Below are 24,006 nucleotides of genomic sequence, written 5' to 3'. Positions count from 1 at the left end.
TTGAGCGATGGGACTGGCGACCGCTTGTACCGGCCTGGATGGGGTTCATACTGTATTGGCAGTAGGGAAAACACCCTGAAAAGTCTATGAATCCTGTGGGAATCCAGTGAAATCTAGCGAATCCACCAGGTGCGCCAATTCGACCTCGGACGGTGCTGGTCTCTGGCGTCTCTGGCCGCTGATAGGCTGGATGTCTTTGATGGCTTGACAGGGGTCGTCAACGACTATCAACGGGGAACGACGATGTACTGTTGCTTGCTGCATGGCTTCCGCGCTGGTCGCAGGGAGCCAGACCGTCAATACCAGGTCGGGATACCCCCAAGATCTATCCATCTGCCGCCTAGGTGGCATGTACTCATACTATATGGCTCCACCCTACCTAATCTTTCTTTCTGTAGGTGAGTGAAGGGAACCGCACATCAACCTCAACCCAGCCCAATACTAGGCCGGCCTCCCGTCTAGACCAAGAAACCCATCCACAAAACTGGTTCGGGCTCTTGCATACACACACTTTGAAGAAAGAAAAATACGACGAGCCGAATGGGCTTGTATCTTTTCCTTCTCCACGTTTCAGAAATGCGGTATTGATGTACACACATACCTCATCTCGTCAACTCGACTTGTGCCCGAGTGGGCTGATGATGGCCTATGGCTCGCGAGGATAAGAGACCGACTTCCTCCCTCTCAACCTGTCGTTCCCTTTCCGTCTATATGCTCTTTCCGTCTCAACTGCTCCAGTCCAATACAATTCTTTCCTATTTCCTCCTGTCGTCTATTGTTTGAAACTTGTTACTAGATCTCCATAAAGAGGTTGGCCGCCAGTTACGCGACCCTGGATATCCCTCTTCTTGCTTCACAGCAACTTACACATACCCATATCTCTCGCTGTCATCTCGTACATCTTGCTTCACGGCTTCAACAATAACAATAAAAACAAATAAGCAAGCAAGAAATACTCACGCCGGAGCTGGTCTCCAAACCCTTGTTTCCCAATAACCACGATAATCCAAATCCACTGTTGTCTAAGCTAGACAGCAGCCCATCCACATCTCTCGACATGGCTTCGTACGTATATCCTGGTTCTACTATTTCCACTCTCACTTACACGGATGATACCTATGATGAGACTAACACAACATCCACCACAGTCTGGCAGCGGACATGTCTTTTGACTTCCAAGACTTCACATTCCCATCCTGCGAGCCGGCCACCCCGCCGAGCTTCTCTTTTGACCCGTCTCTGCTCGAGATCCCCTTTCATCCCGGGCATGCTCGCTCAAGCTCGTATGGTTCCTTCTGCTCCACCATCGAGTCGTCGCCCTCCGACTCAGTCAGCACCCGCGTCACTACGCCATCGAGGTCTCCTCCTCCCATCCGTCAACATGGTCCGGTCTTGTTGCCCAAGATCCGATCGCAAGATCAAGCCATCGAGAACCCTCCTAAGCGTGTCAAGGCAACGCCGACGCCCATTTCCAAGTCCAAGTCCAGGCGTCAGGCAGGCTCTCGCCCGTCTCATGCTCGAAGCTACACCAACCCGGAGACTCTGAACCACTTCGCCAACTCTTACTTTGCCCCTGTTGCTGAGGAGCAGAACCAATTCTCCCAGTCGCTCATGTGCTCCCCAGTTATCTTCCCTCAGGATGATATGCACTCCCGCCGCGCATCCTCTTGTAGCCTCGACGGCCCCGCGCTTGAGAAATATGGCTTCCCCACCTACCGCCAGATGCCATCTTATGTGCCTTCGGCCCCTCAGCCCCAGGTTGAGCAGTTCATGTATGCTCCCCAGTACACGCCCCGTGCACCGTCGCCCCTCAGCATGGCATCCACCCCCGAGCCTGTCCAGTCCACGACCCTCATGAACTACCTCACCACCTCCAACCCGGCCCCGTCCTTGGTGCGCACAATTTCATTCCCTCTCAGGGATCCCAACACCAAGCACTTCTGGTGGGATGTAAGACAGATCCGCCCATGGAGCTCCTTCAATGCCTCCACCATACTCTCTCTGCCCAATGCCTCGGCTCTTCTTAACTGCCCTGTCCCGGCGCCTCTTCTGTCCCAGCCTTCGACCTCGTCGCGGAACCCAGAGACAGAGGCCGCCCTCCATGGCATCTATAGCGCGTACTACCTGCCCAAGCTCAACGCGGCGCTCTCAATCTCTTCGCAGCGCCCACTGCAGTTTTCGGTTCCCACTACCAAGTCGATGTCTCCCAACGCAGACCACATCTTCGTTGCCAACGTGGCCGGAGAGTCTTCAAGCGCTGCCGCCATCTTCGGTGGAAAGCCCAACGCTCGCGTGGTCGGCCTGGTCAAGAGCTTCGACCGTTTCAACACGGGCATGCGCGTGGAAGGCAACATCAAGCGCGTCGAGTACCTTCGCGGGCTCGCGCATCTGCACCACATCATGCGCGAGCATGGCTGCCGATATGGCTTCATACTCACCGAGATCGAGCTCGTGATTGTGCGCAACGGCAGCGAGAGCGTCCCCCACTTTGGTTACCTTGAGGTGACCAGCGTTCAGCTGGCGGCCACGGGCTCCGATGACAATAACGATAACAGCGAGGCGGGCGAGCAGAAGTGGACTGCCTGCCTCGCCCTTTGGGGCCTGTGCATGATGGCCAACGATGAGCCGGCCCCCGGCCAGGCTACCTGGAAGTCCGAGATTGGGGCGCCGGCCGATGGCACGCGCCGCAAGGCCCTTCCTAAGGACGACTGGATGCCGCAGCCGCAGCTTGCCGAGAAGCGTGAAGCCAAGCGCGCTAGGGGCTGGGTGCTTCCCGAAGACCCTGTGGGACGCAAGGAGCTTGGAAAGCGTGGTGTGCGATACGGTGGCTGTTAGAGAGAGGGCTTTTACGCTCTACACTCCACTGTGTCTTGGTCGGCTGGGAAAGAAAGAGACCTAGGCTGGTCCCAGGTCTTTCTACACATTTAGATTAAGGGATAATGATTTGGCATATGGGTATGACGAGATTTATGATGATGGGAAACGATGGGCTTGATGAAAACGGTCGGGGTGTTTAGGGATTTGTCATTGGACTGGAGCATTCGTTATCAGATCCAACACAGATCACGATGGTTACATCAGAGCTTACTTATTTTTTAATGATACACTCATTCTTGATATTACATACATGCATACCTTCTATAAATTGGTCCTGTTCCTGTTGTGAAGTTTCGAAGATGCTCGCTGAAGTCTTATCCCCAACATGAACACTGAGCCTTTTTGTTTTGTGCTCTGACATTGCTTGTTAGGTTGGCGTATATCTTTACATTACCATCTACCAGACCCGGTTGCCACTAACATAATATGCGTCCAGAAGTATCACGAAGAGCGTAAAGGGGCACTTGACTTATGCAGAATTTTCGTAGCGGTGCGTCTCTCATTTCAAAAATCACCTCGATATAATACAAACGGATGGCTGAGTCTCCTTGATTTAAAAAGGGGAAGAAAGTTGGGGGGAGGCAATGGCTCGGAAGGCACCTTCCATCCTTCGATATTTAGTTTCGTTTTGTAGATCTGGAGAAGGCGTTGCTGCTTGGGCCAGTCGAGTCTCATTGCGCCCTGCATTACGCGCGGTCCTCAATCATTACATTACATATACTGAGTGCTGTGAAGAGCCAGTCCCTACCTTCCCCTGTTTCGCAACCCCAGAAAACCTGAGGAGCGTCTCTTTCTGCAGTGGGAGATGGTACAAAATGGGTACTTCAACTGACCATCTGATCGGACACGAACCTTGCCATTGTCCGGGCAAGATGGCGCTCATCCACGCCACGCGCGTGCATGCGGAGACCGTAACGGCCAGCCCCTCACCTCAATTCAGCATCGCCATCATCGTCGGTGATAGGAATTAAGACGGGTAATCACCGTGACATCCTCCGACCTCACGTATTTACGGCGTAAACAAATATGGATATCTGCTGTACTGAGTCGGTTCCTATACTAGAAGGGTGAGAGCCTATACAAGACTGTCGTTATTTCCCAGCACCTTCCCTTGTCTTGTTCAAACGCAAGCACGTCTCTCTCAAGATCCTGAATACTCACACATCGGGCATACATACTCATTGAACCAGCATGGCATCCCTCACTCGCATCCTCGCCCCGGCGCCTGAGCCGCCCACCGAGCTCGGCCGCCTGCGCGTGCTGTCGCCCAACGCCTCGGTGCACGTCTCGCCGCTGCAGCTGGGCGCCATGTCGATCGGCGATGCCTGGTGCGACTTCATGGGGACCATGGACAAGGCGGCCGCGTTCGCGCTGCTGGACGCCTTCGTCGCGGCCGGCGGCAACTTCCTCGACACGGCCAACCACTACCAGGAGGAGCAGTCCGAGGCCTGGCTCGGCGAGTGGATGCGGGAGCGCGGCAACCGCGACGGCCTGGTGCTGGCGACCAAGTACACGAGCGACTACCGCAGCCACGCCCTTGGCAAGGGGTCCGGCGCCGCCAACCACACGGGCAACTCGCGCCGCAGCCTGCACGTCAGCGTGCGCGACTCCCTGGCCAAGCTGGGCACTGACTACCTCGACATCCTCTACCTGCACTGGTGGGACTACAAGACGTCCATCAAGGAGGTCATGGACAGCCTGCACATACTCGTCGAGCAGGGCAAAGTTCTGTACCTGGGCGTCAGTGACACCCCGGCCTGGGTGGTCTCGGCCGCCAACACGTACGCCGTCGCGCACGGCAAGACGCCCTTCAGCATCTATCAGGGGCGCTGGAATATCATGCGGAGGGACATGGAGAGGGACATCATCCCCATGGCTCGCACGTTTGGCATGGCGCTCGCTCCGTAAGTCGGTTCCGTGTGTCTTATTGATGGATCTCACGGACTATGCGATGAATACACACTAACAGTCGAACCAAACAAACGTACAGCTGGGATGTTCTAGGCGGAGGTAAATTCCAGACCAAGGCCGAGCTCGAGCGCCGGAAGAACGCCGGCGAGGGGTTGCGCGCCATATACAACCAAGGCGAGCAGACCGAGGAGGAGGCCAAGATGAGCGCGGCCCTGGCCAAGGTCGCAGAGGAGCACGGCACCGAGTCCGTGACCGCCATCGCCCTGGCCTACGTGCGTGCCAAGGCCCATTACGTGTTCCCCATCGTGGGCGGGCGCAAGATCGAGCACCTGAAGCAGAACATCGCGGCGCTGAGCATCAAGCTGACGGCGGAGCAAATCGCCTTTCTGGAGAGCGTGAAGCCGTTCGCCGTCGGTTTCCCGCACGATATGCTGGGCCCGGATCCCAACATCTCGGGGAGCAGCACCATGTTAGCTCGCGCGGCCACTGTGGTTTTCCCCAATGCGCGCCAGCCCAGCTCGACCTAGGCGGCCCCTTTGATTAATCAACCTGTTGTGGCTAAATGGCATGGATAGGCGTGTGTGAATTGCCAAATTCAGTGAATCATCAAATCTTTGAACGCACATTGCGCTCATTAGTCTTCTCGTGGGCACGTCTGTTCGAGCGTCATTTCAACCCCTAATCCTAGCCTTAGTGTTGGGGATCTTCTGTACTGTACTGCCTTAGAGGCAGTGGCGGAGCGATAGTTGGTTGTCCTCTGAGCGTAGTAAAACCTATACTCGCTTTGGCTAGGCTCTGTCTTCTCGCCACAAAACCTAAGCAATTAGTGGTTGAATACCCACTGACCTTGACCATATATATGAATGGGTGAAAGTCCTCGTTCACCTCCCAGATATAGAAAAGAATCAATAGTACCGAGAGAGCCAAGCTAAGATATGGCATTGTTGTTATTGGCATATTAGATCAAGTGGACGTGGAAGCCTGTTATCCGCTGAATGATACCCTGCACGGGAAGTTTGCTCGTGGATGTGCGGCTCCTGCTTCGACCAAGTGCGCCTTCTCGAAATCTACATGTGTCAGATCCATCTTCCTGTCCCCGTCCATTTCGCTGTAGCATTCCTCGATGTCGAACTCGCGGGCCAGGAGGACCAGGAACGTCTTCACCTCCTTCATGACGAGCTGCTGGCCCGTACACAGGCGCGGGCCGTACTCGAACGGCCTCCAGGCGCCCTTGGCCAGATACAGCTCGTGCCCGGGCTCCACTAGGAACCGCTCCGGCAGGAAATCCAGGGGCCGTGCCCACACTTTCGGGTTGCGCTGGATCGCGTAGTGCAGCATCTGGACGGAGCATCCCTCGGTCGGGAACTCGTTGCCTTGCTCGTCGCGCAAGAAGAGGTCGCGGTGGCCGTGACGGATGCCGTTGGCGGCGGGGAACAGCCGCATCGTCTCCTTGATGGCAGCCGTGGTATAGGGGAGTGAGTTCAGAATGGCCGGGTTCTCGCTGATGGTATCCATGGCAGAGTCGACACGGCTTCCGAAGACTTGGTCGTGCTCTGCGTGCATCTTCTTGGGGACCTCTGGGTGCTTCCAGACGGTGTAGCAGCAGTAAGCCATGGTTGATGCCGTCGAGTCGTAGCCGGCAAAGAAGAACTTGCGCATCTGGGAACATAGCGTTTTCGAGAAAGTGGAACTGACGCCATCCCGGGGCGAGGAAGCGCCGTCTCGTCCGAAGTACGTATCCAGCGCGACGTCCAACAAAGACTTGAAGTCATTCTGCTCGTCTTGCGACTTCTCCGAGCGCCAGACCTGCAGTCTTGTATCGATCTGTGACTTGATTTGGTCGTCAAGCATGCGGCTGTTGTTCCATAGGTTGAAAAGTTTTAGAGGATTCAGCTTGCCCAGATTGTCCAACGGATTGTTGACGGCGAACTTGAGCTGCAGTTGTCGTAGCATGGTTTTGGCCAGCGGGTGAGAGCCGTGCTGTGTGCCCAGGTCGGCATTGAGGACCAACTTGCCGATGATATCGTTCATCATGGAAAGAACAAGCGGTTCGAGGACGAACATGTCACTGCCGCTATTATCACCCTTGCCGGCCTTCTCCCGGAGCATATCGCGGAAGATGGCCATCTGGCCGACGACAAAGGGCATCGACGCGTCGAGGTTCTGGTTGCTGAAGAAGGGCAGAAAGTAGTTCCGGTCGTGCTTCCACGCGGCGCCGTTCTGCGTGAACAGCGACTGGCCGTTGGTGATGGGGTGGAACCAGGCGTAGAGCTCTTCGGGCTTGTAGGCGCCCACGATGGGTGCTCGACCACCTGCGTGGCCAGGTGCGGATCCGTCACGACCAGCATGGGCCAGGCCATGGGGGTGAAGTCGACGTAATACGCGCCGTGGGGTGCGTACTTGGTCGCCAGCCGGTTCAGGATGTAGACGCTATGGGCCTCCGGGAGCAACACGTCCACGGCGGCTTTCGCTTCCAGGAGATGGCCCATGACTATATTGAAGGGCGGCATTGGCTGGTGGCAAAAAATCAGATTTCCGCGCAAGTAGATATTTCAACCTTAGCGGCCAACTTTTGAATGGTTTGGCTCACCTTGCCTTGCTCGCCGAGTCTCTTCATGAGACTTCTCTTTTCCATGTGTCCGCCAGAAAAGCTACCGCTTGCATGGCAACGACAGCTAAGAGCGTGCCAATGCAAACATTGACAAAGAGCGGAGAGGTCGCCATCGCGCCGCTCACCTCTGGATGTCACGTCAATGACTTTCGAAGTATAGTCTAGTGAGTAGCGACCGAACTGGGAATAGATCTCCAACATAGAGCTAGCTGACTGTGAAATGAGAATGAGATTCGAGGGATGCAACTGTCTTCAAAACTACAGGTGGGTAAGTACCTAATCAATAACCGGGGAGAAGGGATGCCATTAACCAATAAAATTTGCCCTTTAAAATGAATATTCCCGACTAAACAGGGATATGCTTTAATACAATAATATCAAAACTACTTACTCGTCCAAACCGTGTCCTAGGACGTAATTGCTTATATCGAGTCGTCTACTCTGCGTATAAAGCTTTCTTGGCGCCCAATCCCTCCTCAGTAACCTCCGCCACTGTTTTCGCATTCTCGCCCAAGTCAACCGCTAGGGCTTCGACGACCCGGAGTTGGGTCCCGGCGCCGGTGGTCTGGTATTTGCCGAAGGCGAACACGCCGACGCGCTTCTGGAACATCTCGTCGAGCTCCTCCAGCGTGCGACCCTTGAGCTCCGGCAGGACGAAGAAGGCCCACATCGCCGCGATTAGGGACCCGGTGCCCCAGACGAAGCCGATCTTGCCCTGGAGGTTGCCGTACCCTGTGTTTTGCATGTAGGGGCTGACGAAAGTGACCAGCACGCCGACCGAGAAGCCGCTGAACGTAGCAGTCGTGACGGTCTTCTCACGGACGGCGAGGTTCGGCACTTCGGCGCAGACGATCCAAACACTATAGAAAAGTTAACACCAGTTTGGTTCTTTTTTTGGGCCCTCCAGGTTAGGGGCATGGCTGGGTCGGGGTCTGGCCGCATACCATGAAGCCCATGCGATGGCTTGAACAAACTGCCAAATGAAAAGACATGCCAGAGCGCCCTTCTGGGCGCCGAGGCTCTCCTGTTGGAACCCGGTGAGCCCAGCCAGAATGAACATGCACGCTGCCATGATACAGGCTCCCCCCACCATGAGAGGGCGTCGACCGATCTTGTCGACGAAGTAGAAGGCCATGCTTGACGCAACGCAATTGACAAAGTAGAGCAGAATGAGGGCCTCAAAGCTGTCCTGGACACCGATCGACTGCAGGAATACGACGGCATATTGTATGATAAAGGAGTTGCCTTGCGCCTGCTGAAGGCATTGCACGCCAGCCGATATCGCGGTGCGGCGCAGGTTAGTACCGGTGAAGGTGTCGACCCACGATGAGTGCGCGTATAATTCCAGATCCTGCTCTTCTGCCGCCACGAGCAGTGCTAGCTCCTCATCGATGAACGCCCCGGGAGTCCCGCGTCGGAGGAAGTGTAGCACCTTTCGGGCCTCCTCGTTGCGTTGCTGGCCGACGAGCCACCGTGGCGACTCGGGCAGGAAGATGCCTCCGACGATGAGGACGGCGGGGATAATGAACTGGAGGATGATGGTGACGCGATACGCCCATTGATCTGTTCGGTCCTTGAAGCCACAGTTCGAGACAGCTGCCATGGTAGCGCCAACAAGCTGCCCTGCATGCCAGGGGTCAGGAGCCAAATTTCTTAGGCTAAACTGGTTGCCAACTTACAGAACTGATATATGTTGATCAGCGATCCTCGAATCTTGGCTGGCGCTACTTCACTCTGATAGGTAGGAACGACACTAGAGCCCGTACTATATCAGTCACTCGCCAAAAGCCAGCAGTGAGCATCGTTGCCAACTTACTTGCAGACCAGCCTCATACTGACACTGTTGATGATGCGGCCTGCCATGAGTTGCCAGAACTTCCTTATCGCGGTCACTTGGATCAGGATGCCCACGATAGCAATCGCAGCCGCCAGTAGAAAGGTTTTGACGCGGCCGTACTTGTGCCCGACGAACCCTGCGAGCAGACACCCGATCGCGATGCCGGCCATCGGGGCACCGCTGCCCGCCGACTGCCAAGATGCGGGGATCGAGTAGGTGCCCGTGGCGCTGTCGAAAACGCCGAAGTCTTTGGCGAACTGCGCCATGCCCAGGAACCCAGACCAGTAGCAGTTGTCCCAGCCGAACCCGGCGCCGGTCAGGCCCGAGTAGCCGCTGATGGCAACCAGAGGCAGTGTTAGCTCTTTGCCCAGGTCGCTGGACTTCCATAGCGAAAGAAGGCCCATGATGGCAAGTCGAGTAGAATCGTTCCAGGAACGAACCAGAGACTACACCGTGAGTTTCATCAAAACCCTCGAGCATGTCAACTCAATGAGACCGGCGTAGCCAAAAGCTTTATCTTAGCTTTCGACCGCCTCATTATCCTATCATGCCTCTCTGTTTTAGACATGGGAATTCCGATATGCCGGCATGTATGATCCCGATAGTGGCGCTGGGCACGCCCATCCCCATTGAGACAGGGGGCCGATCTCTAGAATCGGAAGTCCTATGCCTACAGTAGATAAGACCCTGACAAGTACATGCTATAATGCCTATGGCATTACTGCTTGCGTACCCACCACCTCCGCATTCCAAGTTCGTGCCCCAGATTATGCCAATCAAGATGCCTGGGACCTTGATCGGGTTCGGGTCCACCCCGACAACCGCTTCCGCAGTGCTTCCGGCGGAAGAGCTCCGTTAGCTTCCGGTCGTGTGTAAGGGAGCAAATAAGACATGCCAAAGAGTTTGGCTACTATAATTCAACCCTTATAGCTTGGCTACGTGCTTGTATTGGCACTCGATACTGTTGTCTATTCGAGATGATCCAAAAATACTACAGCCAGGTTGAGTTAGGGATTGCTCGTGTGTCTTGGCAGGCAATTGTAGCTCTAAAGATCTAGCCTATTTCCCTCCTCCATACATGGTTCGCCATGGAACGAACACTTATCCTTGATTTTTCCCTCCTGAGACATTGAATCTCCGGCTGTGGAGTGCAAGAGAATCACTTAAAAGAACCCGTTACCTGCTCCGCCCGCCAGCCTCTCATGATCGACAGCAGAAGCTTCTCCCGCAGCGAAGCCAGCAGACCCGCGAATGCCAGCCGGAAGAGCTCGTGCGCCCAGTGCGCCGTCACGACGCTCCGCCCGCACCCGACGCGGGCCAGGATCGCGCGCGCTGCCGTGCGGGCGTCGGGCATGAGCAGCGACGCGGGGCCGCGGCGCCACGAGACTTCCGTCACGTCGCCGAGCCGGACGTACATGATTTCGACCTCGCCTCCTTCTCTACTACCTTCCATCCGGGCGAGCCGGTCCTCGAGCGCTAAAGTCTCGAGCAGCGTCTTGTTGAACGCCTTGGACGCCGAGTATGTCGCTGTGAGCGGCATGCCTACGTCGGCCATGGACCCCACGCTGATGACGAGAGCGACACCGCCGCGGTTCTTCCGGAATCGGGGCAACAAGGCGTGCGTCAGGTGAATCGCGAAGAGTGACTCTTTGCTGACGGCCTCGGTGTTCTGGCGGGGCGAGTACTCGAGGAAGTCGCCCATGAGCGGGTTCCTGTTGCCACCGCCGACGTTGTTGACCAGGCCGGTGATGTGCAGAACCTCCAGCTCGTTTCTCACCATGGCCGTCACGTCAAGGCCCAGCTGTTGGGCCCCTTCGTCGTTATCACCACCAGAGTCAGCGGCGAGGCCCGCGTCCGCCTCCAGCAGGCGGAACGACCGCGCGGGGTGCGCCCTCTGCAGCTCCGCCTGGACCTTTTCGAGCTTTGTGGTGTTGCGGCCGTGCAGGACGACGTTGAAACCCGCGGCGGCGAGCTCCTGGGCCAGGAAGCGCCCGATGCCGTCTGAGGCGCCGGTCACGACGGCCCACGGGTCCTTCTGTATCTCTTTTCTCTGGTCTCTGGCGCTACTGTCGCCTCCACCGCCGCCACTGCTGTATACGTAGCGGTGAAGATTTGACGGCGTCACTAGATACAGCTTGACCAGCTTTACAGCTCCCAGTAGAAAAGAAGAGGTCCAGGCAAGGCCTAGTAGCGTGAAAACAGTACTCAGCATCGTGTAGTTTCTCTGCTCTACTGACGAAACAGAGCGTTACTCCACCCCCAACCGTCTCCAAATGGCGAGTCTTGGTGATTTCAACCCAAAAGGACAAGAAAATGGCGTTCTTTGAAGATAATAAGTTGCAAGAGAAGACGTAAAAGTCAACCAAGGTACATTAGCAAGCAAATCGGATACGATTTGGTCCGCATCGGTACGTAAGTCATACGATCTCAAAGAAGTGGGCGGCCAATGAACGGTAGGTCTTGGTGCAGAGGGACTTTTCCGTTTCTGGAGACTGGTTTACGTCCTGAATTGTAGTCTCCTCGACCGGTATGAACACTAGGTACCGTGCTGACACCATAAGCAGCTTACGCACACCTCGGAGGACTCTGGGTTGGCCGATGTAGGAGAGAAGAGACTGGTAGTCAGTCTTTGCCAATAAGAGCCACCTAATTACCGCTGTGGTACCACAAGCTGTCCTAGCCAGCCGCCTCATACAGTCAATAGTTGTAGAACGCAACTAACCGTACCTACCCCCTTATGGAACACATCCGTCATGAAACATGTACTCGGTACGGGTCATGTACAACGGCAGAGGAACCGATAGAACATCATCTAGAATCCGTGGTTTACCACACTCAGGGGCACAGTCCGCGGGTTAACTACTGCATAGCGTCATACTTTCTTCGTTGTTAGAATACACAATCCGTGGAAGTCGATCTAAATTTTACACCGAACTCGATCGGCACGGCAGCTGTACTGATCGTAGCAGCAGTCATCAGTCTCTGTTTTCTGTTCTCCTTTTCTTTTCTTTCTTTTTTTCCCCCGTTTTCCTTTCCAACAAGGGGCCGCAACATCACAGAGACTCACTTATATTCAAAGACACCTAAGTTCACCAATGCCCTACCACTATAACGCACATTGTTAGCTGCTCACCTAGTCTCTCTACTGCCAGTTCATCATGATATCCAAGAAGGAGGCTCATAGCGAGGCTGTCAGTTCTCAGGACAGACCCGAGAATACCGTTTACAACACAACGGCCACTCATGAAGACAAGTCCCACCAGATCATCTCATCATACTTCATTGGGCCTCAGGCCGAGAACCTGGACTACTTCAAGGAGAATATCCACGCTATCTTGGAAGAGCTCGAGAGGGCTCGACATGCGTATTTCCCGGGTGATGGGGTGTGTATAATCAAACAAGCTCCATAATATCATGCCTTTGCGTGGGACCAACAAAGTCATGCAATATAGAAATTCATCAGCAAAGAGACGCAGCAGACGGAGGCTTTTATTCGGTCCAAAGATAAACTAAAGAATGCAGTACGAAAAGCATCCAACATCATTGCCAGAGCCAGCATTCCGTTCTGGTCTCCTCGCTATCAGGCTCACATGTTTGTCAACCTATTATACCGTACCACGCACGCACAAGTTGCTGACGGATTTCCAGGTGCACCGACATGAGTATGACATCTCTGCTGGGCTACTTTATGACCATGTTGTACAATCCCAACAACGTCGCCCTTGAAGCTAGCCCCGTATCGACCGTGGCAGAAATTGAAGTCGGAGAGCAACTGTGTGAGCTCTTTGGATACAACACGCAGAGCGGCAACACCGAGGGTCCTACAGCATGGGGTCATGTGACCTGCGATGGAACAGTGGCCAACCTAGAGTCCATTTGGTAAGTTGCTAAGCTCCATGACGAAAGCCAATAACATGTACTTACTAGAAACTTCATCATGTAGGGTCGGTATGTACTCAACACAGATACGCCTAACATCTTACATTTGAAGACTTACCATATATACCAAAGCCCGGAACTTGAAGTTCGACCCACTTGCACTCCGCAAAGCCTTTGATCCAAACCAGAAACTCAACTTCCTCTCCGAAGACTTCTATGTCGAGACTTGCAAGGGAGAGCGCAAGCTTTTCGCCCATATGTCGAACTGGGAGCTGCTGAACCTGAAGCCATCCGACATTCTCGACCTTCCAGACGGGCTCTACCAAGAGCACGGCGTGTCCAACGTATTCCTGTCAGAGATGATGAATAAACTCACCATCCAGTTTACAGGGAAGGACGACTTAGAGCGGGAGTTGGGCTTAACGAAGCCGTGCCAGTATATACTACCAAACACCAGACACTACTCTTGGCCCAAAGGAGCTGGTGAGTTTATTAGGCTGTCCCGTACCAATTCCATTGCACCAGGCACTAAAACCGGGCACCGCGGTAGCTATCTGTGGCCTGGGCTCCGACAACGTGGTAGGAATCACTGTGGACCTGGGGGCGCGCCTCGACTTGGGGGAGCTTGACAAGAGATTGCGGCACAATCTGGAAGAGAAGCAGCCGGTGCTGGCGGTTGTGGGAATTATGGGCTCGACGGAAGGTGAGAAAGCCATTCGCTGTAATGCCTGGATGATTTAGCTGGCTGACTCGAGTATCTTGTGAAGAGAGTTTCGCCGACTCCATCACCGTGGACCCTCACATCGCCGGTTACACCCCTTACCCGGCTAGCGGGCTTTGCTATCGTGATGGGCGCATGCACTTTCTGGTCACTTGGGAGGCGCCTTATTTGTCGCGTGGCTCTGTCACGAGTATCGGGATCTATGGCGTCGAGGGAAGTAAGCCCGGCGCGGCGGCCATGTCGACGTGGCTTGCTAACAAGACCATTGGCCTCCACCCAGAGGGTTATGGAGCTCTCTTGGGAGAGGTCACATGGACTTGCACAAGGGTACGGTCCGATTCCTCTGCTAGATAACTTTCCTTTGACTGCTGACGTTGACCACGGCGACACACAGTTGTCGGCAGAATGGGCTGCCCTGACGAACGCACAAAGCCCTTTCACCTGCGTACCCTTCAACATGCTCCCATCGGAACGGAGCGAGCACACAACCGAAGCGAAAGTTCAGGCAGAGAAGGCACGCATCCGACGTGAAATCATCGAAAGGACCAATGCCGAAACCTTCTATGGTGTTGTCAAAAAGGAGACCGAGGTTTGCTACTCACCTTTGCCAGCTGTGAAGTTTTAGTTAGAACCAGCTGACAATAAATACCGCGCAGATTGTACTCCAGAGCAACAAAATGGCGTCGGTTATCCACAAGTTCCTCATACAAGGAATGGGGAAGATCTACCTGATCCACTTGCCCATGTTCCATGTGGCAAACTATCGCCAGCAGCTCATTGTGTCGGCTAGCTTCGATGCGACTGCCAAAGCCAAGTACGATGGCATGAAGCAGGCGAACCCGACGGAACCTCTGATCCTTGTTACTAAGCATAAGGTCATGCTCAAGGACGTGGTTGAGTGCAGCGGCAAGTTCCAGGCACATATCATGACAAAGGCGTCGTACGTCCCCCTCCTTGATCCTATTGAGTGGGATACAAGTGCTTTGCAAGCAGGCCACTGATAAACTGAATAGCGGCATCATTATCCAAGACGTAGACGTGTCCTTGGAGGCGAAGGTTGTGAGTCGGCCATTGAACTCCAAGTGGCGCCTCGAGAAGTATCCAGATACTTATATGCCATTCTATCTCTATGGTACTGGTAAGTCTCGTTCCTGCTGGTATTATCCAAGCCGTGTGGGGGTGTAACTGGCAACTGACACAAACCCCAGCAAGCGAAGCCAACATTGACCACGTCATTGTTCGCGCGCCCAACACGCAGCTGTCGGCGGGCCGCTGCGAACTCGATTTCTATCAGGAGGTGGAGAGTACTATCTGGGAGAAGAATCTGATTCTGCTCATCGAGAATGTTCGTGAAGAGCCGATGCAACCATTTCCGCCGAACAGTGAAATCGGTAGCAACAATGGCGCCATCGTAGCCCACGACAGCTATAATGTGGACGTGAAGACGATAGCGAATCAGGGAACGAAGTTTCAAGTGAGTGACGGAGTCGGAGAACCGGTAAATGGCGTGAAGAACGGGTTTTCTGCTTCGGAAAGCGACCCATACAAGGAGGCAATAACCCGTCCTAGGGGACAACCGAAGAACCCCGAGGACTGCAACGAGATCCAGGCGCAGATTTACGAGGAAGACAGATCGCCGAGACTACACACCGCTGCCAGGGTGGTGAACTCGGAGACCCGAAGTGGATCCGCGTGAGGATCCCAGTTCTTCTTCCGCCCCGGTGCGATGTTCAAGGTCAGCGTTTGGAAGGATCCGGGCCGGTCTGATTACGAGACCTTCAATGTCAAGAAGTTGGAAACAGATACCAACTTTGTTGGCCGCGGCACACTGACGCTTGGGGACAGCGTCTATGTCGATAGTGAGGCAATGAGGACCGCTTCAAGAAGGTTGAGAATATCAACGAGTGGCGGCACGAGTTTAACCAAATCGGCCAGGAAATGGTGTGATGTTGCTCATGTCCTTGGAATAGCCAACTTATCGGAGGCATTGTGGTTAAGGGGTTCGCATTTCATTTGTTTGACGACATCCCATATTATCACATAGTTGTCATCCATAGAGACTGTTCAAGGCTACCGTCAGCAGTCTTAACGATCAAGACAAGCAAGAAAGTACGGGGCAAGTGCGATATCAACACCTCCAACGTTCCCGGCTCCCAAAACAACACTTGTTAGCAAATTACCATCGAGAGTATTGCCCCATTGCCATGCTTACGCGTGAAATCGCGCTCGATTTAGGTATTGAGAAGTAACCAGGCGCGAAAACGGATATGGCGGCGGGGACTAACCTAGGGAGCCCAAACTTTGCAGGCTGATTAATTCCTCTCTAGAAATCGATTTGAAGTAACACTTTAGGTCAGCCCAGCAGAAGGACGTTGCCAGATGAACACCTCAGGGGAATCTGGGCGGGCCGAAGGGGTACAGCATCAGCCCTAATAACATTGAACCTCTGATTCGTTCCATCTTTGGTTCTAAAACACATGCAGTCACACCTACCGATAGTTTGAGTCGCAAATTGTGTTGTCGAGTAATGGTGTGTACGCCCAAGGCTTCGCCTCATCAGGCCACCGATCGCATGAGTTTTCTGTGGGGGACCATCGCCATCATAATGCTGCTCATGCCAATCCTTTGGAAAGCGATGCTGACTAAAGCCGGATGTGCTGCCGGTAGATATGGGAAGGGTGGTCAGCCACGGCGGCACCAGAGTTCGACCAATCCGGCAAGAAATCGGTGTGAAGTTGCGCAAGTGATTCCGAAAACTTAATGTCCTTTTCTGTTCCGTGAAGTTCACAAGATGCGGCAGCGGCATTGATATGTGGTAGAAATTGAATAAATGGCAATTAACGTCGACTGACGTCGAGAAAGTAAAACGCCTAGGGTACAATGTAACTAATCATTTGATCATGAAGTAATTCATCGCTGAAACCGGAACTGAGTTAATCGAAGATAGCTATCCCATCATTTTGTTTTCATACCTCATTGCTGGGATAGGCAACCTTCGTAGTCGAGTTGAACTCCTCCTTCATCGTCCTCACGCTCACGAATCTCGTCAAGAAGCTGGCGCTTCCGGCCTTGTCGTTGGTACCCGACGCTCGCGCGCCACCGAACGGCTGCTGGCCGACGACGGCACCCGTGCTCTTGCAGTTGATGTAGAAGTTGCCTGCCGAGTTCCGCAGAGCCTCCTCGGCAGTGCGGATGGCTTGCCTGTCCTGTGCGAAAACAGATCCTGTCAAGCCGTACTCGCCCGTCGAGTCGACAACCTTGCAGACATCTTCGAATGCCTTGGGGCCGGCATCGTCGTAGATGTGGATGCAAAGGATAGGACCGAAGAGCTCGGTGGAGAGGAGCTTGTGGTTAGGGTTGGTCGTCGCGTAAACGGTAGGGTGGATGAAGTAGCCTTTGCTGTCGTCGTATTTGCCTCCCACGAGAAGCTCGAGATCGCTGTCGTTCTTGGCCTCATCAATCACACCCGAGAGCTTCTTGAAGCTGTTGGCGTGAATAACTGGCCCATTGAAGTTTTCGGGCTGCGAAGGCTCGCCAACCTTCAGGGCCTCAACCTCCGCCACAAGCTGTGACTTGAACTCGGGCCACATGGACTTGGGTACGTAAGCACGGCTGGTAGCGCTGCACTTCTGTCCCTGGAATTCGAACGCACCGCGGACGGTTTGCACGGCAGCATTTCGGACCCCTGCAGTGTTGTGAACCAAGTGGAAGTTCTTGCCACCAGTCTCGCCCACGATACGGGGGTAGCCCTTGTACCTGCCCTCGGAGGTGCCTTGACCGATTTGTCCAAACAGCTTGCGGAAAATGGCTGTGCTTCCAGTGTAGTGCAGCGAGGCAAAGTCCTTGTGGGCAAGAATCGTCTTAGTAACCTCCTCAGGCGGACCAGGCACGAATTGGACAACATTCGGTGGCAGACCAGCCTCGAGGAGGATCTGGTAGAGCAGCCAGTTGGAGGCGATGGCGAAATCGGACGGCTTCCAAACGACAACATTGCCCAGAAGAGCGGGGGCGCCAACCAGGTTGCCTGCAATGGCAGTGAAGTTGAAGGGGCTGATAGCATACACGAAACCCTCGAGCGGTCTGTACTCGACACGGTTCCAGACACCGGGGGAGTTGTGCTGAGGCTGATGGGCATACATTTCCTCGGCGTACGTGATGTTGAACCGGAAGAAGTCGGCCAGCTCAGCAGCTGCATCAATCTCGGCCTGCCAGGCATTCTTGCCCTGTCCCAGCATGGTAGCCGCCATGATATCATAGCGGTATTTGCCAGAGATCAAGTCTGCAGCCTTGAGGAAGACAGCTGCTCGGTCGGCAAAGGGCAAGGCCTCCCAGGCGGGCTTGGCTGCGAGAGCGGCCTCGATAGCGTTGTTGACATCTGCAGGGCTAGCCAGGGAGTATGAAGCCACAGTTTGTGAATGATCTGAGGGGTTCTTCTGTGTTGCGGTTTGCGAAGATTTGATCTGAAAGGAGGTTAGAAGGGCTGATCACAGCATGACCAAGGGGAAGGATATCATACCTCTTTACCTCCAATCACGAGAGGCACTTCTAGCGGAAGGTTCTTCTTCATAGACTCGTAGGAAGCCATTAGGCCTTCTCGCTGTGATGAACCCTTGGCATAGTGGTGCTACAGTCCATGGTAAGTATAATCATCTCGATGTCTCTGGCTTGGCCGTGCACTGACATTGGGCTCGTTGAAGACCTTGGGGGTCTGGAAAGAGGCTAATTGGACAAGTCTTGGGCCGGTGGTGCTCAAAGACCTGGTGGCTGTAAACGCGGAAGGGATCTGTCGGCGAAGGCCGCATCTGGAGGTCGCTTGCAACCTGGAGGTCGTCCGCAATGCCCTCACGGCTTGCAGGCTTGGGGATCCTCTTAACCCCGCCATGATGATGGATGTGTGAGTGAAGTGACGATGGAGAAATGGGCATTCGGTGGTCGATTAGACACTCGTACAACACGCAAAAAGGTACCGCAATAGAAAAAATAATACAACGACAGATCTTGGGCGTTCTCTTCTCTGAAATACTGGTTAACAAATAGGATCAAGGTCGCTTTTGAAGGCAGTATGAAGATAGTACTAGAAGGACTGAACCTACAAGCAGCTCGCTTTGTTTCGGCATTGTGCGGGGCTCAGACAGTCCTTGGGATTGACCAATTGGCACTGTTCCTGGTCCGATAACGACTGTGGGGTAACCCAATGGAAGCCGAGCTCGGGATACACACTGCAGGACGAGGCCCAGCAGCCCAGGCCTGCTTGGAATTGCAGTTGTATACGATTCAGCACCTCCTATCATCGGACCAGGTCTATGCATTGGCCCTCAAGAAGCCGTTCGTAGCTGGGGGAGCTGCTCCAGGTGCCAGTGCAGGTGCTAAGGCGACTATCTAAGTTCGGCATGAATCGGGCCACAGCGAGTAGGATTTCTATCAGGTGGAGCAGACTATTCTTTCCTAACCTAGCTGCTCAAGTCTGGAGATAAAGGAGTCGATTGGGATGGAAGTTGGCACGGATGCTGTTTACCACGGTTACTTATAGCCTATAGTTCTAAATCGATAGGCTCACGGTGAGGATGGGAAGGCTAGTACCGCCCTTACCGGATCTTATGCTGGTGAGATGATGGAAATTATATTCTACGACTCTGCCTTGTGGAGGCGCCATGAAAGACCGTTGGAGTCGGATTCTAGCAATACATGTAAAAAAGGGGGTGGGTCGTCGTGTTTAGCACCTCTTGAAGTCCCACGCCATTACTCTTATTTCAATCAAAAACCAAGCAACACAACAATCAGGCATCGCCCTACAGTAATCTCCGCCAGAGCTGGGTATCATCTACTCCTCGTTCCCGGCAGCCTTCCCGTCAAGAAAACATTCAAAACTGCTGGGAATCATACAACACAGTAAACCCCCGTCCACTATCGCGTCTTCTTCGAAAACAGGCAAAAGGAAAACAGGTGCAGTTCAGGCACCTACGACAACAGTGTCCTACACGCGTCAACCGATGCCAGCACTATTGACTAGCTCTGCGGACTGACGGAGCCGCGCTTCCACTGGGTTGGGTGCCAGGTCTCGCCGTGCCTGCTTTTGATGCGTGGGAACGGATAGAGCGAGCCTTGTGGCTGGCGTACTTCCCAGCTTCGTAGTTCAGCGCTGGGATCGTCAGACCATAAGGCTGCGTGAGACCTTCCGCATTGTGCTGGTCGATCTCGACACGGATGCAGCAGTCAAGGGATCCATCATTACCCTTGCCATGTGTCTCGAGGCGCGATGCTTTGTGGTCAGTTCCTGCGTTGCGCTCTCCTTTGTGCAGGAAATCATGGCCACCCTTCCCCTCAAACTCATTCCCGGTGGCAGCAGCAGCTTCTGCTTCCACGTCACCGTTGGTCATTGCTCCGCGGTTGTTGGGTGAGTTCTCAGTAATGATGGCAAAGTTTCGACTCGGCATTGTTACGTGATTCGAGCTGGCCGTTTTGTTGGTGTCACCAGGATCCTTGTTGAAGAGGTTCATCAGGGTCTCGTCCGTATCATGATTGAGATGGTGAATCTTGTTGCGTCTCGCAAGAAGATTGGCAATTGCATTGGGCGGTGGCTTGTTGACAATAGCCGACGAGACAACATTGACGATGTATCGATGGTCTTCCTCAGCTGGGATGTGCAACTTGGGGTTGGAATAGAATCGGCCCAAAGCAGCCAGGTGAACATCGCCTCCCAGAATGGTGACTCGGACCGAGTGTTCGGCGGCAACAGCTTGCAGTCGCTCGATGAATGTGTTACGCTCCTTCTTGTGTGTTCTAGCCGTGTAGTGGTCGTCCAAGTCATCGAGGAGATCGACGCTTCCGTCGAAATGGTTAAACACACCACCGCCTTTCCAGTTCTGTTAGTCTCTGGCGCAAGCACGTCTAGGATATCTACTCACCAAAACCGAAGCGTCTATTGAGGAACTTGATCGGTGCAATCAGCGGGCTTGAGAAGATGTTCTCCAACCAAGTGAGGCGCTAAATATGGTCAATAGGATTTCAGTCCGACAGGCACGGTAGACTCACAGGATACGCAATAGGAATTCCAAGAAGGACGATCAAGTGTTTATATCCCTGGCCAGAATGTGCGGCGTTCGTGAGTTCTTCTCGGAGTCGATCAAATATCATATCGTACGTCTCAGGATAGTTGACTTGATGGCGGGTTCGCTCTGTCCGAGCATCGACGCCCACAAAGGCTATTCTGGATCCCAATCTGGCAAACATGTTCATCGAGTGCTCGGCGACATAAGGACCCGGTTGTTTGCCAATGATATAGCCTTGTTCGGTGTCAAGAGTTTGCTTGGCGACGAAGGTGTCCTTGAGCTGGGCGTGGTCAACATCATCGCCTGCCTCCATCGTCTGCGGAGCATCTGTGGTATAGGTCGAAGACGGGGGAGCAAGGTGGTGCTGAAAGAGCATGTAGTATTTATGAGCGGTGCCACCAATGCCACGGAACACATCGCACTTCATGAACTCATTGACGTAAGATCCAAATCCGTCAATGATATCATGATCGTCCCAGATGTTCAGCGCCGGAATTTGCCCATTCGCTGTCGCAAAAGGCTCAGTTGAGTACCATCGGATGTAGTTGTTAAGGTAGTAATCATCACAGGCTTGTCGCAGTGACTCCGGGAAGGGGTAGTCTCTCCGCGCCTTTGGGTTCCCAATGTCCGTCCAAGCTCGAAGAGGGCCATCAACTCGAATCCCGTCGTTGTATATTTGGTCACCGCCGCCAATCATGACGTGGAAAGGGTTTTCGGCATGGCGACGCTGGACATCGTTCCACAATGCTGCACCACTCCATGCATCCTCATCGGTTCCCACGCTGAAGCCGTTGCAAGAATGGAACATGATGCGCATAGACTCGCTGGCAGCAGGCACAAAGAAATAATTGACCTTGGGCTTCGTTGTGCTCTTGTACCGTACATCGGCAATCGAGTAGGCCCACTTCGTCTCGGTTTCGTGAACATCGCAAGTAAGAGGGAATTGCCAAAAGGTGTTTCGAGGATCAGAGTACAAGCAGTTGCCCGCGACATCCGTTCCGTGGTCACTCCTAATACCGTTCGCGTCGTTCGCCAGGGCCGAATCTGCACCATTCGCCTCCACACCTTCTCCTGTAAGACCTTGTTGCAAGCTGTTGGCTGCCTCGACGCGCCCAATGTTGAGAATAGGCTTAAATTCCTGCATCTTGCCTCCTCCTTGCGTGACGATGAGAGCGCTACCGTACCAAACACCATTTTCCATATGTCGGAAGTTGATCAGGGACCCGCACACGACCTCCTTTCCATCATCGGCCGCGGCAGTACCCACAGCGCCATCGCCGGCACCATTAGTGTCGCCAATCACGATAGGTTTGAAATTGCCCGTGCCCTGTGTTGACGGCCGGTCTCCTTCGACCCTCGACTTGTTGAGGAAGCTGCTCAGGTCCTGGGTATCGGCGCTCGCAAGTTGCGCATCACGGGGGATAACGTGACGGTGGAACGAAGACGACTCTTGGTGCCGCCATTGGCTCGCGGACGCGTACTGGCTCGAGTGATCAGCTTCGGCAAGGGGATCCCTGTCGGCATGCGACGACATATTGAGCGTCACGAATAATAAAAAGTAGTCGCGCTTAAAGCAATTGAGCTTTCTGAAAAGTTGCTTCTCGTGGGAACGTCACTGAAGGAGCGACAGTCGGTCACAGCGCGTACAGCAGCTGGGGATGTTGTTGCGTACCAAATTTGCCAAGGTATTGCTTGCGTTATTAGCAGCTGGGATCGGGAACCGTTGCGCTGATCAGCAGCTTAGACCGCTTAGTTGCCAGAGCGCGAAATCACTTCAGTACACGCAGTCACTTTGGATGAGTATTCGAGAACCGGTAAGATTTGAAGAGGGCGTGCCGTATATATCGAGAAGACGTATGCCAAGCCCGCGAAATATCAGGGCGATTCAGACAGGGGAGCTTCAAGCTTGGCTAAAAGGTACCAGAGCCAGTCGGGCCGCGTGCAAAAATAATCTGCTGCTACTAAGGGATACAAAAAGATGGCTTCAAAAGAATGCAGAGGAGGAAAACCCGAAGCAGCATGTCACGAAGGATGAAAAGAAAACACAACACCAGGCATGCTGCCAAGACGTCGCAACATCAATTACATGTTCCTCTGAATCTCACGATGGGCCCGTCACCATAGAGACGGACCAAGGAGAGGAAACATCGACCGAGAAAGAAACATGATGGGAGTTGGTTTCCCATGGCCAGCAAACCAAGCCCCAATGCAAATATCCCTCCCCTGTCCGTTTAGCCCATTAGAAGTGGGCTGGCGGGTTCCGGGTGTGTGGCCACAGCTTCCTTGAATCCTCTGCAATCTCGGAAAGCAAACACACGCCTTGTTTTCATGCAGCATTCCGTACGCTACTGATAACCAACATCCTGAAGTTCGACTCGATTACGAAGTAAACTGACTGACCGTCCGGTCTGATTCTGTTTCGTCTCATCTTCGCCCAACCGGTGACCTTATCGACTTTGGACGAAACGAAACTTCAATCAGCCGGGATCGACCTGTCTGGATCATCTGTACCACTCTACTACGTATGTCAAGTAGCGGCGATTGTGCTAGAGCTGGATCATCCAGCTGCAGTAGCTGTTGTGCCGTAGGCTCAGTGGGCTGTACCTAACAAAAGTTATCCTGGCTGCCTGGCTTGGCTCTGCGAAATTTGGGATTAGCTGAGAGCCAAGTCGGTTCAAGCGGCATCCTTGTCGTTGGAAGCTTGAGTTGAGATGAATCGTTTCTTTTCTTTCAATTGGCTTTGATGCAGCAATGTGATTTGCTAAGTAAGCCAGATGACGCAACTGCCTGCATCCAGCGAAGCGATACGCCAGTTCAGATACGAAATATCGAATCTAACTGTGCCACCATCATACCAGCAAGGCATCGAAAGGATGGAGCTTAGGTGCGCAAATATCATCGGCCCCCGAAACCTCAGTAGAGGCCTCGAAGACATGTTTATCGCCTTGTACCTTTGATGTCTCATTGCACCATAGCCCCCCGCGACTGAACCTTGCGCCTTGGTTATCGTCGGCAAGCAATCTTATCTGTAGCGTCTGTCGGAGACGGTCCGAGCCGTTCCCCGATGGGAACGGTGTATGTGTCTCGAGGCTTCTCGATGGTTCTGACTGCTGGAAACTCA

The 24,006-nt window shown here is 53.8% G+C and overlaps 8 protein-coding genes across 8 annotated transcripts; 3 read left to right on the top strand and 5 right to left on the bottom strand.

Annotated features, from left to right (window-relative positions):
• Positions 1 to 1,057: 1,057 nt before the first annotated feature.
• On the top strand, positions 1,058 to 2,835 carry PG994_005721 (uncharacterized protein; the record flags this gene model as incomplete). The annotated part of the gene is made up of 2 exons (XM_066857130.1): positions 1,058 to 1,065; positions 1,149 to 2,835. 2 exons carry the CDS (start codon positions 1,058 to 1,060, stop codon positions 2,833 to 2,835), a joined length of 1,695 nt encoding a protein of 564 aa, XP_066716399.1.
• Positions 2,836 to 4,068: 1,233 nt separating this feature from the next.
• Positions 4,069 to 5,315, top strand: PG994_005720 (NADP-dependent oxidoreductase domain-containing protein; the record flags this gene model as incomplete). The annotated part of the gene is made up of 2 exons (XM_066857129.1): positions 4,069 to 4,781; positions 4,847 to 5,315. 2 exons carry the CDS (start codon positions 4,069 to 4,071, stop codon positions 5,313 to 5,315), a joined length of 1,182 nt encoding a protein of 393 aa, XP_066716398.1.
• Positions 5,316 to 5,772: 457 nt separating this feature from the next.
• Positions 5,773 to 7,298, bottom strand: PG994_005719 (thiamine diphosphate-binding protein; the record flags this gene model as incomplete). Its single annotated transcript, XM_066857128.1, has 2 exons — positions 5,773 to 7,068; positions 7,101 to 7,298. The coding sequence occupies 2 exons, from the start codon at positions 7,296 to 7,298 to the stop codon at positions 5,773 to 5,775; spliced, it is 1,494 nt and encodes a 497-aa protein (XP_066716397.1).
• A 537-nt stretch (positions 7,299 to 7,835) lies between these two features.
• On the bottom strand, positions 7,836 to 9,640 carry PG994_005718 (uncharacterized protein; the record flags this gene model as incomplete). Its single annotated transcript, XM_066857127.1, has 4 exons — positions 7,836 to 8,259; positions 8,344 to 9,022; positions 9,079 to 9,164; positions 9,216 to 9,640. 4 exons carry the CDS (start codon positions 9,638 to 9,640, stop codon positions 7,836 to 7,838), a joined length of 1,614 nt encoding a protein of 537 aa, XP_066716396.1.
• A 755-nt stretch (positions 9,641 to 10,395) lies between these two features.
• On the bottom strand, positions 10,396 to 11,448 carry PG994_005717 (uncharacterized protein; the record flags this gene model as incomplete). The annotated part of the gene is made up of 1 exon (XM_066857126.1): positions 10,396 to 11,448. The coding sequence occupies one exon, from the start codon at positions 11,446 to 11,448 to the stop codon at positions 10,396 to 10,398; it is 1,053 nt and encodes a 350-aa protein (XP_066716395.1).
• A 946-nt stretch (positions 11,449 to 12,394) lies between these two features.
• Positions 12,395 to 15,532, top strand: PG994_005716 (pyridoxal-dependent decarboxylase domain protein; the record flags this gene model as incomplete). Its single annotated transcript, XM_066857125.1, has 10 exons — positions 12,395 to 12,619; positions 12,689 to 12,828; positions 12,885 to 13,106; positions 13,228 to 13,459; positions 13,641 to 13,818; positions 13,883 to 14,163; positions 14,231 to 14,425; positions 14,493 to 14,776; positions 14,850 to 14,974; positions 15,045 to 15,532. The coding sequence occupies 10 exons, from the start codon at positions 12,395 to 12,397 to the stop codon at positions 15,530 to 15,532; spliced, it is 2,370 nt and encodes a 789-aa protein (XP_066716394.1).
• Positions 15,533 to 16,673: 1,141 nt separating this feature from the next.
• Positions 16,674 to 18,718, bottom strand: PG994_005715 (delta-1-pyrroline-5-carboxylate dehydrogenase- mitochondrial precursor; the record flags this gene model as incomplete). Its single annotated transcript, XM_066857124.1, has 4 exons — positions 16,674 to 16,706; positions 16,809 to 18,296; positions 18,353 to 18,460; positions 18,518 to 18,718. The coding sequence occupies 4 exons, from the start codon at positions 18,716 to 18,718 to the stop codon at positions 16,674 to 16,676; spliced, it is 1,830 nt and encodes a 609-aa protein (XP_066716393.1).
• A 1,117-nt stretch (positions 18,719 to 19,835) lies between these two features.
• Positions 19,836 to 22,419, bottom strand: PG994_005714 (uncharacterized protein; the record flags this gene model as incomplete). The annotated part of the gene is made up of 3 exons (XM_066857123.1): positions 19,836 to 20,689; positions 20,742 to 20,820; positions 20,869 to 22,419. The coding sequence occupies 3 exons, from the start codon at positions 22,417 to 22,419 to the stop codon at positions 19,836 to 19,838; spliced, it is 2,484 nt and encodes an 827-aa protein (XP_066716392.1).
• Between the last annotated feature and the right edge of the window lie 1,587 nt (positions 22,420 to 24,006).

Source organism: Apiospora phragmitis, assembly GCF_038363925.1.
Source record: "Apiospora phragmitis strain CBS 135458 chromosome Unknown utg000006l:1.0-5683423.0:1.0-5690449.0, whole genome shotgun sequence".
Lineage (NCBI taxonomy): Eukaryota > Fungi > Ascomycota > Sordariomycetes > Amphisphaeriales > Apiosporaceae > Apiospora > Apiospora phragmitis.
The sequence above is the reverse complement of the archived record's forward strand: the minus strand, read 5'-3'. Positions and strand labels throughout refer to the sequence as shown.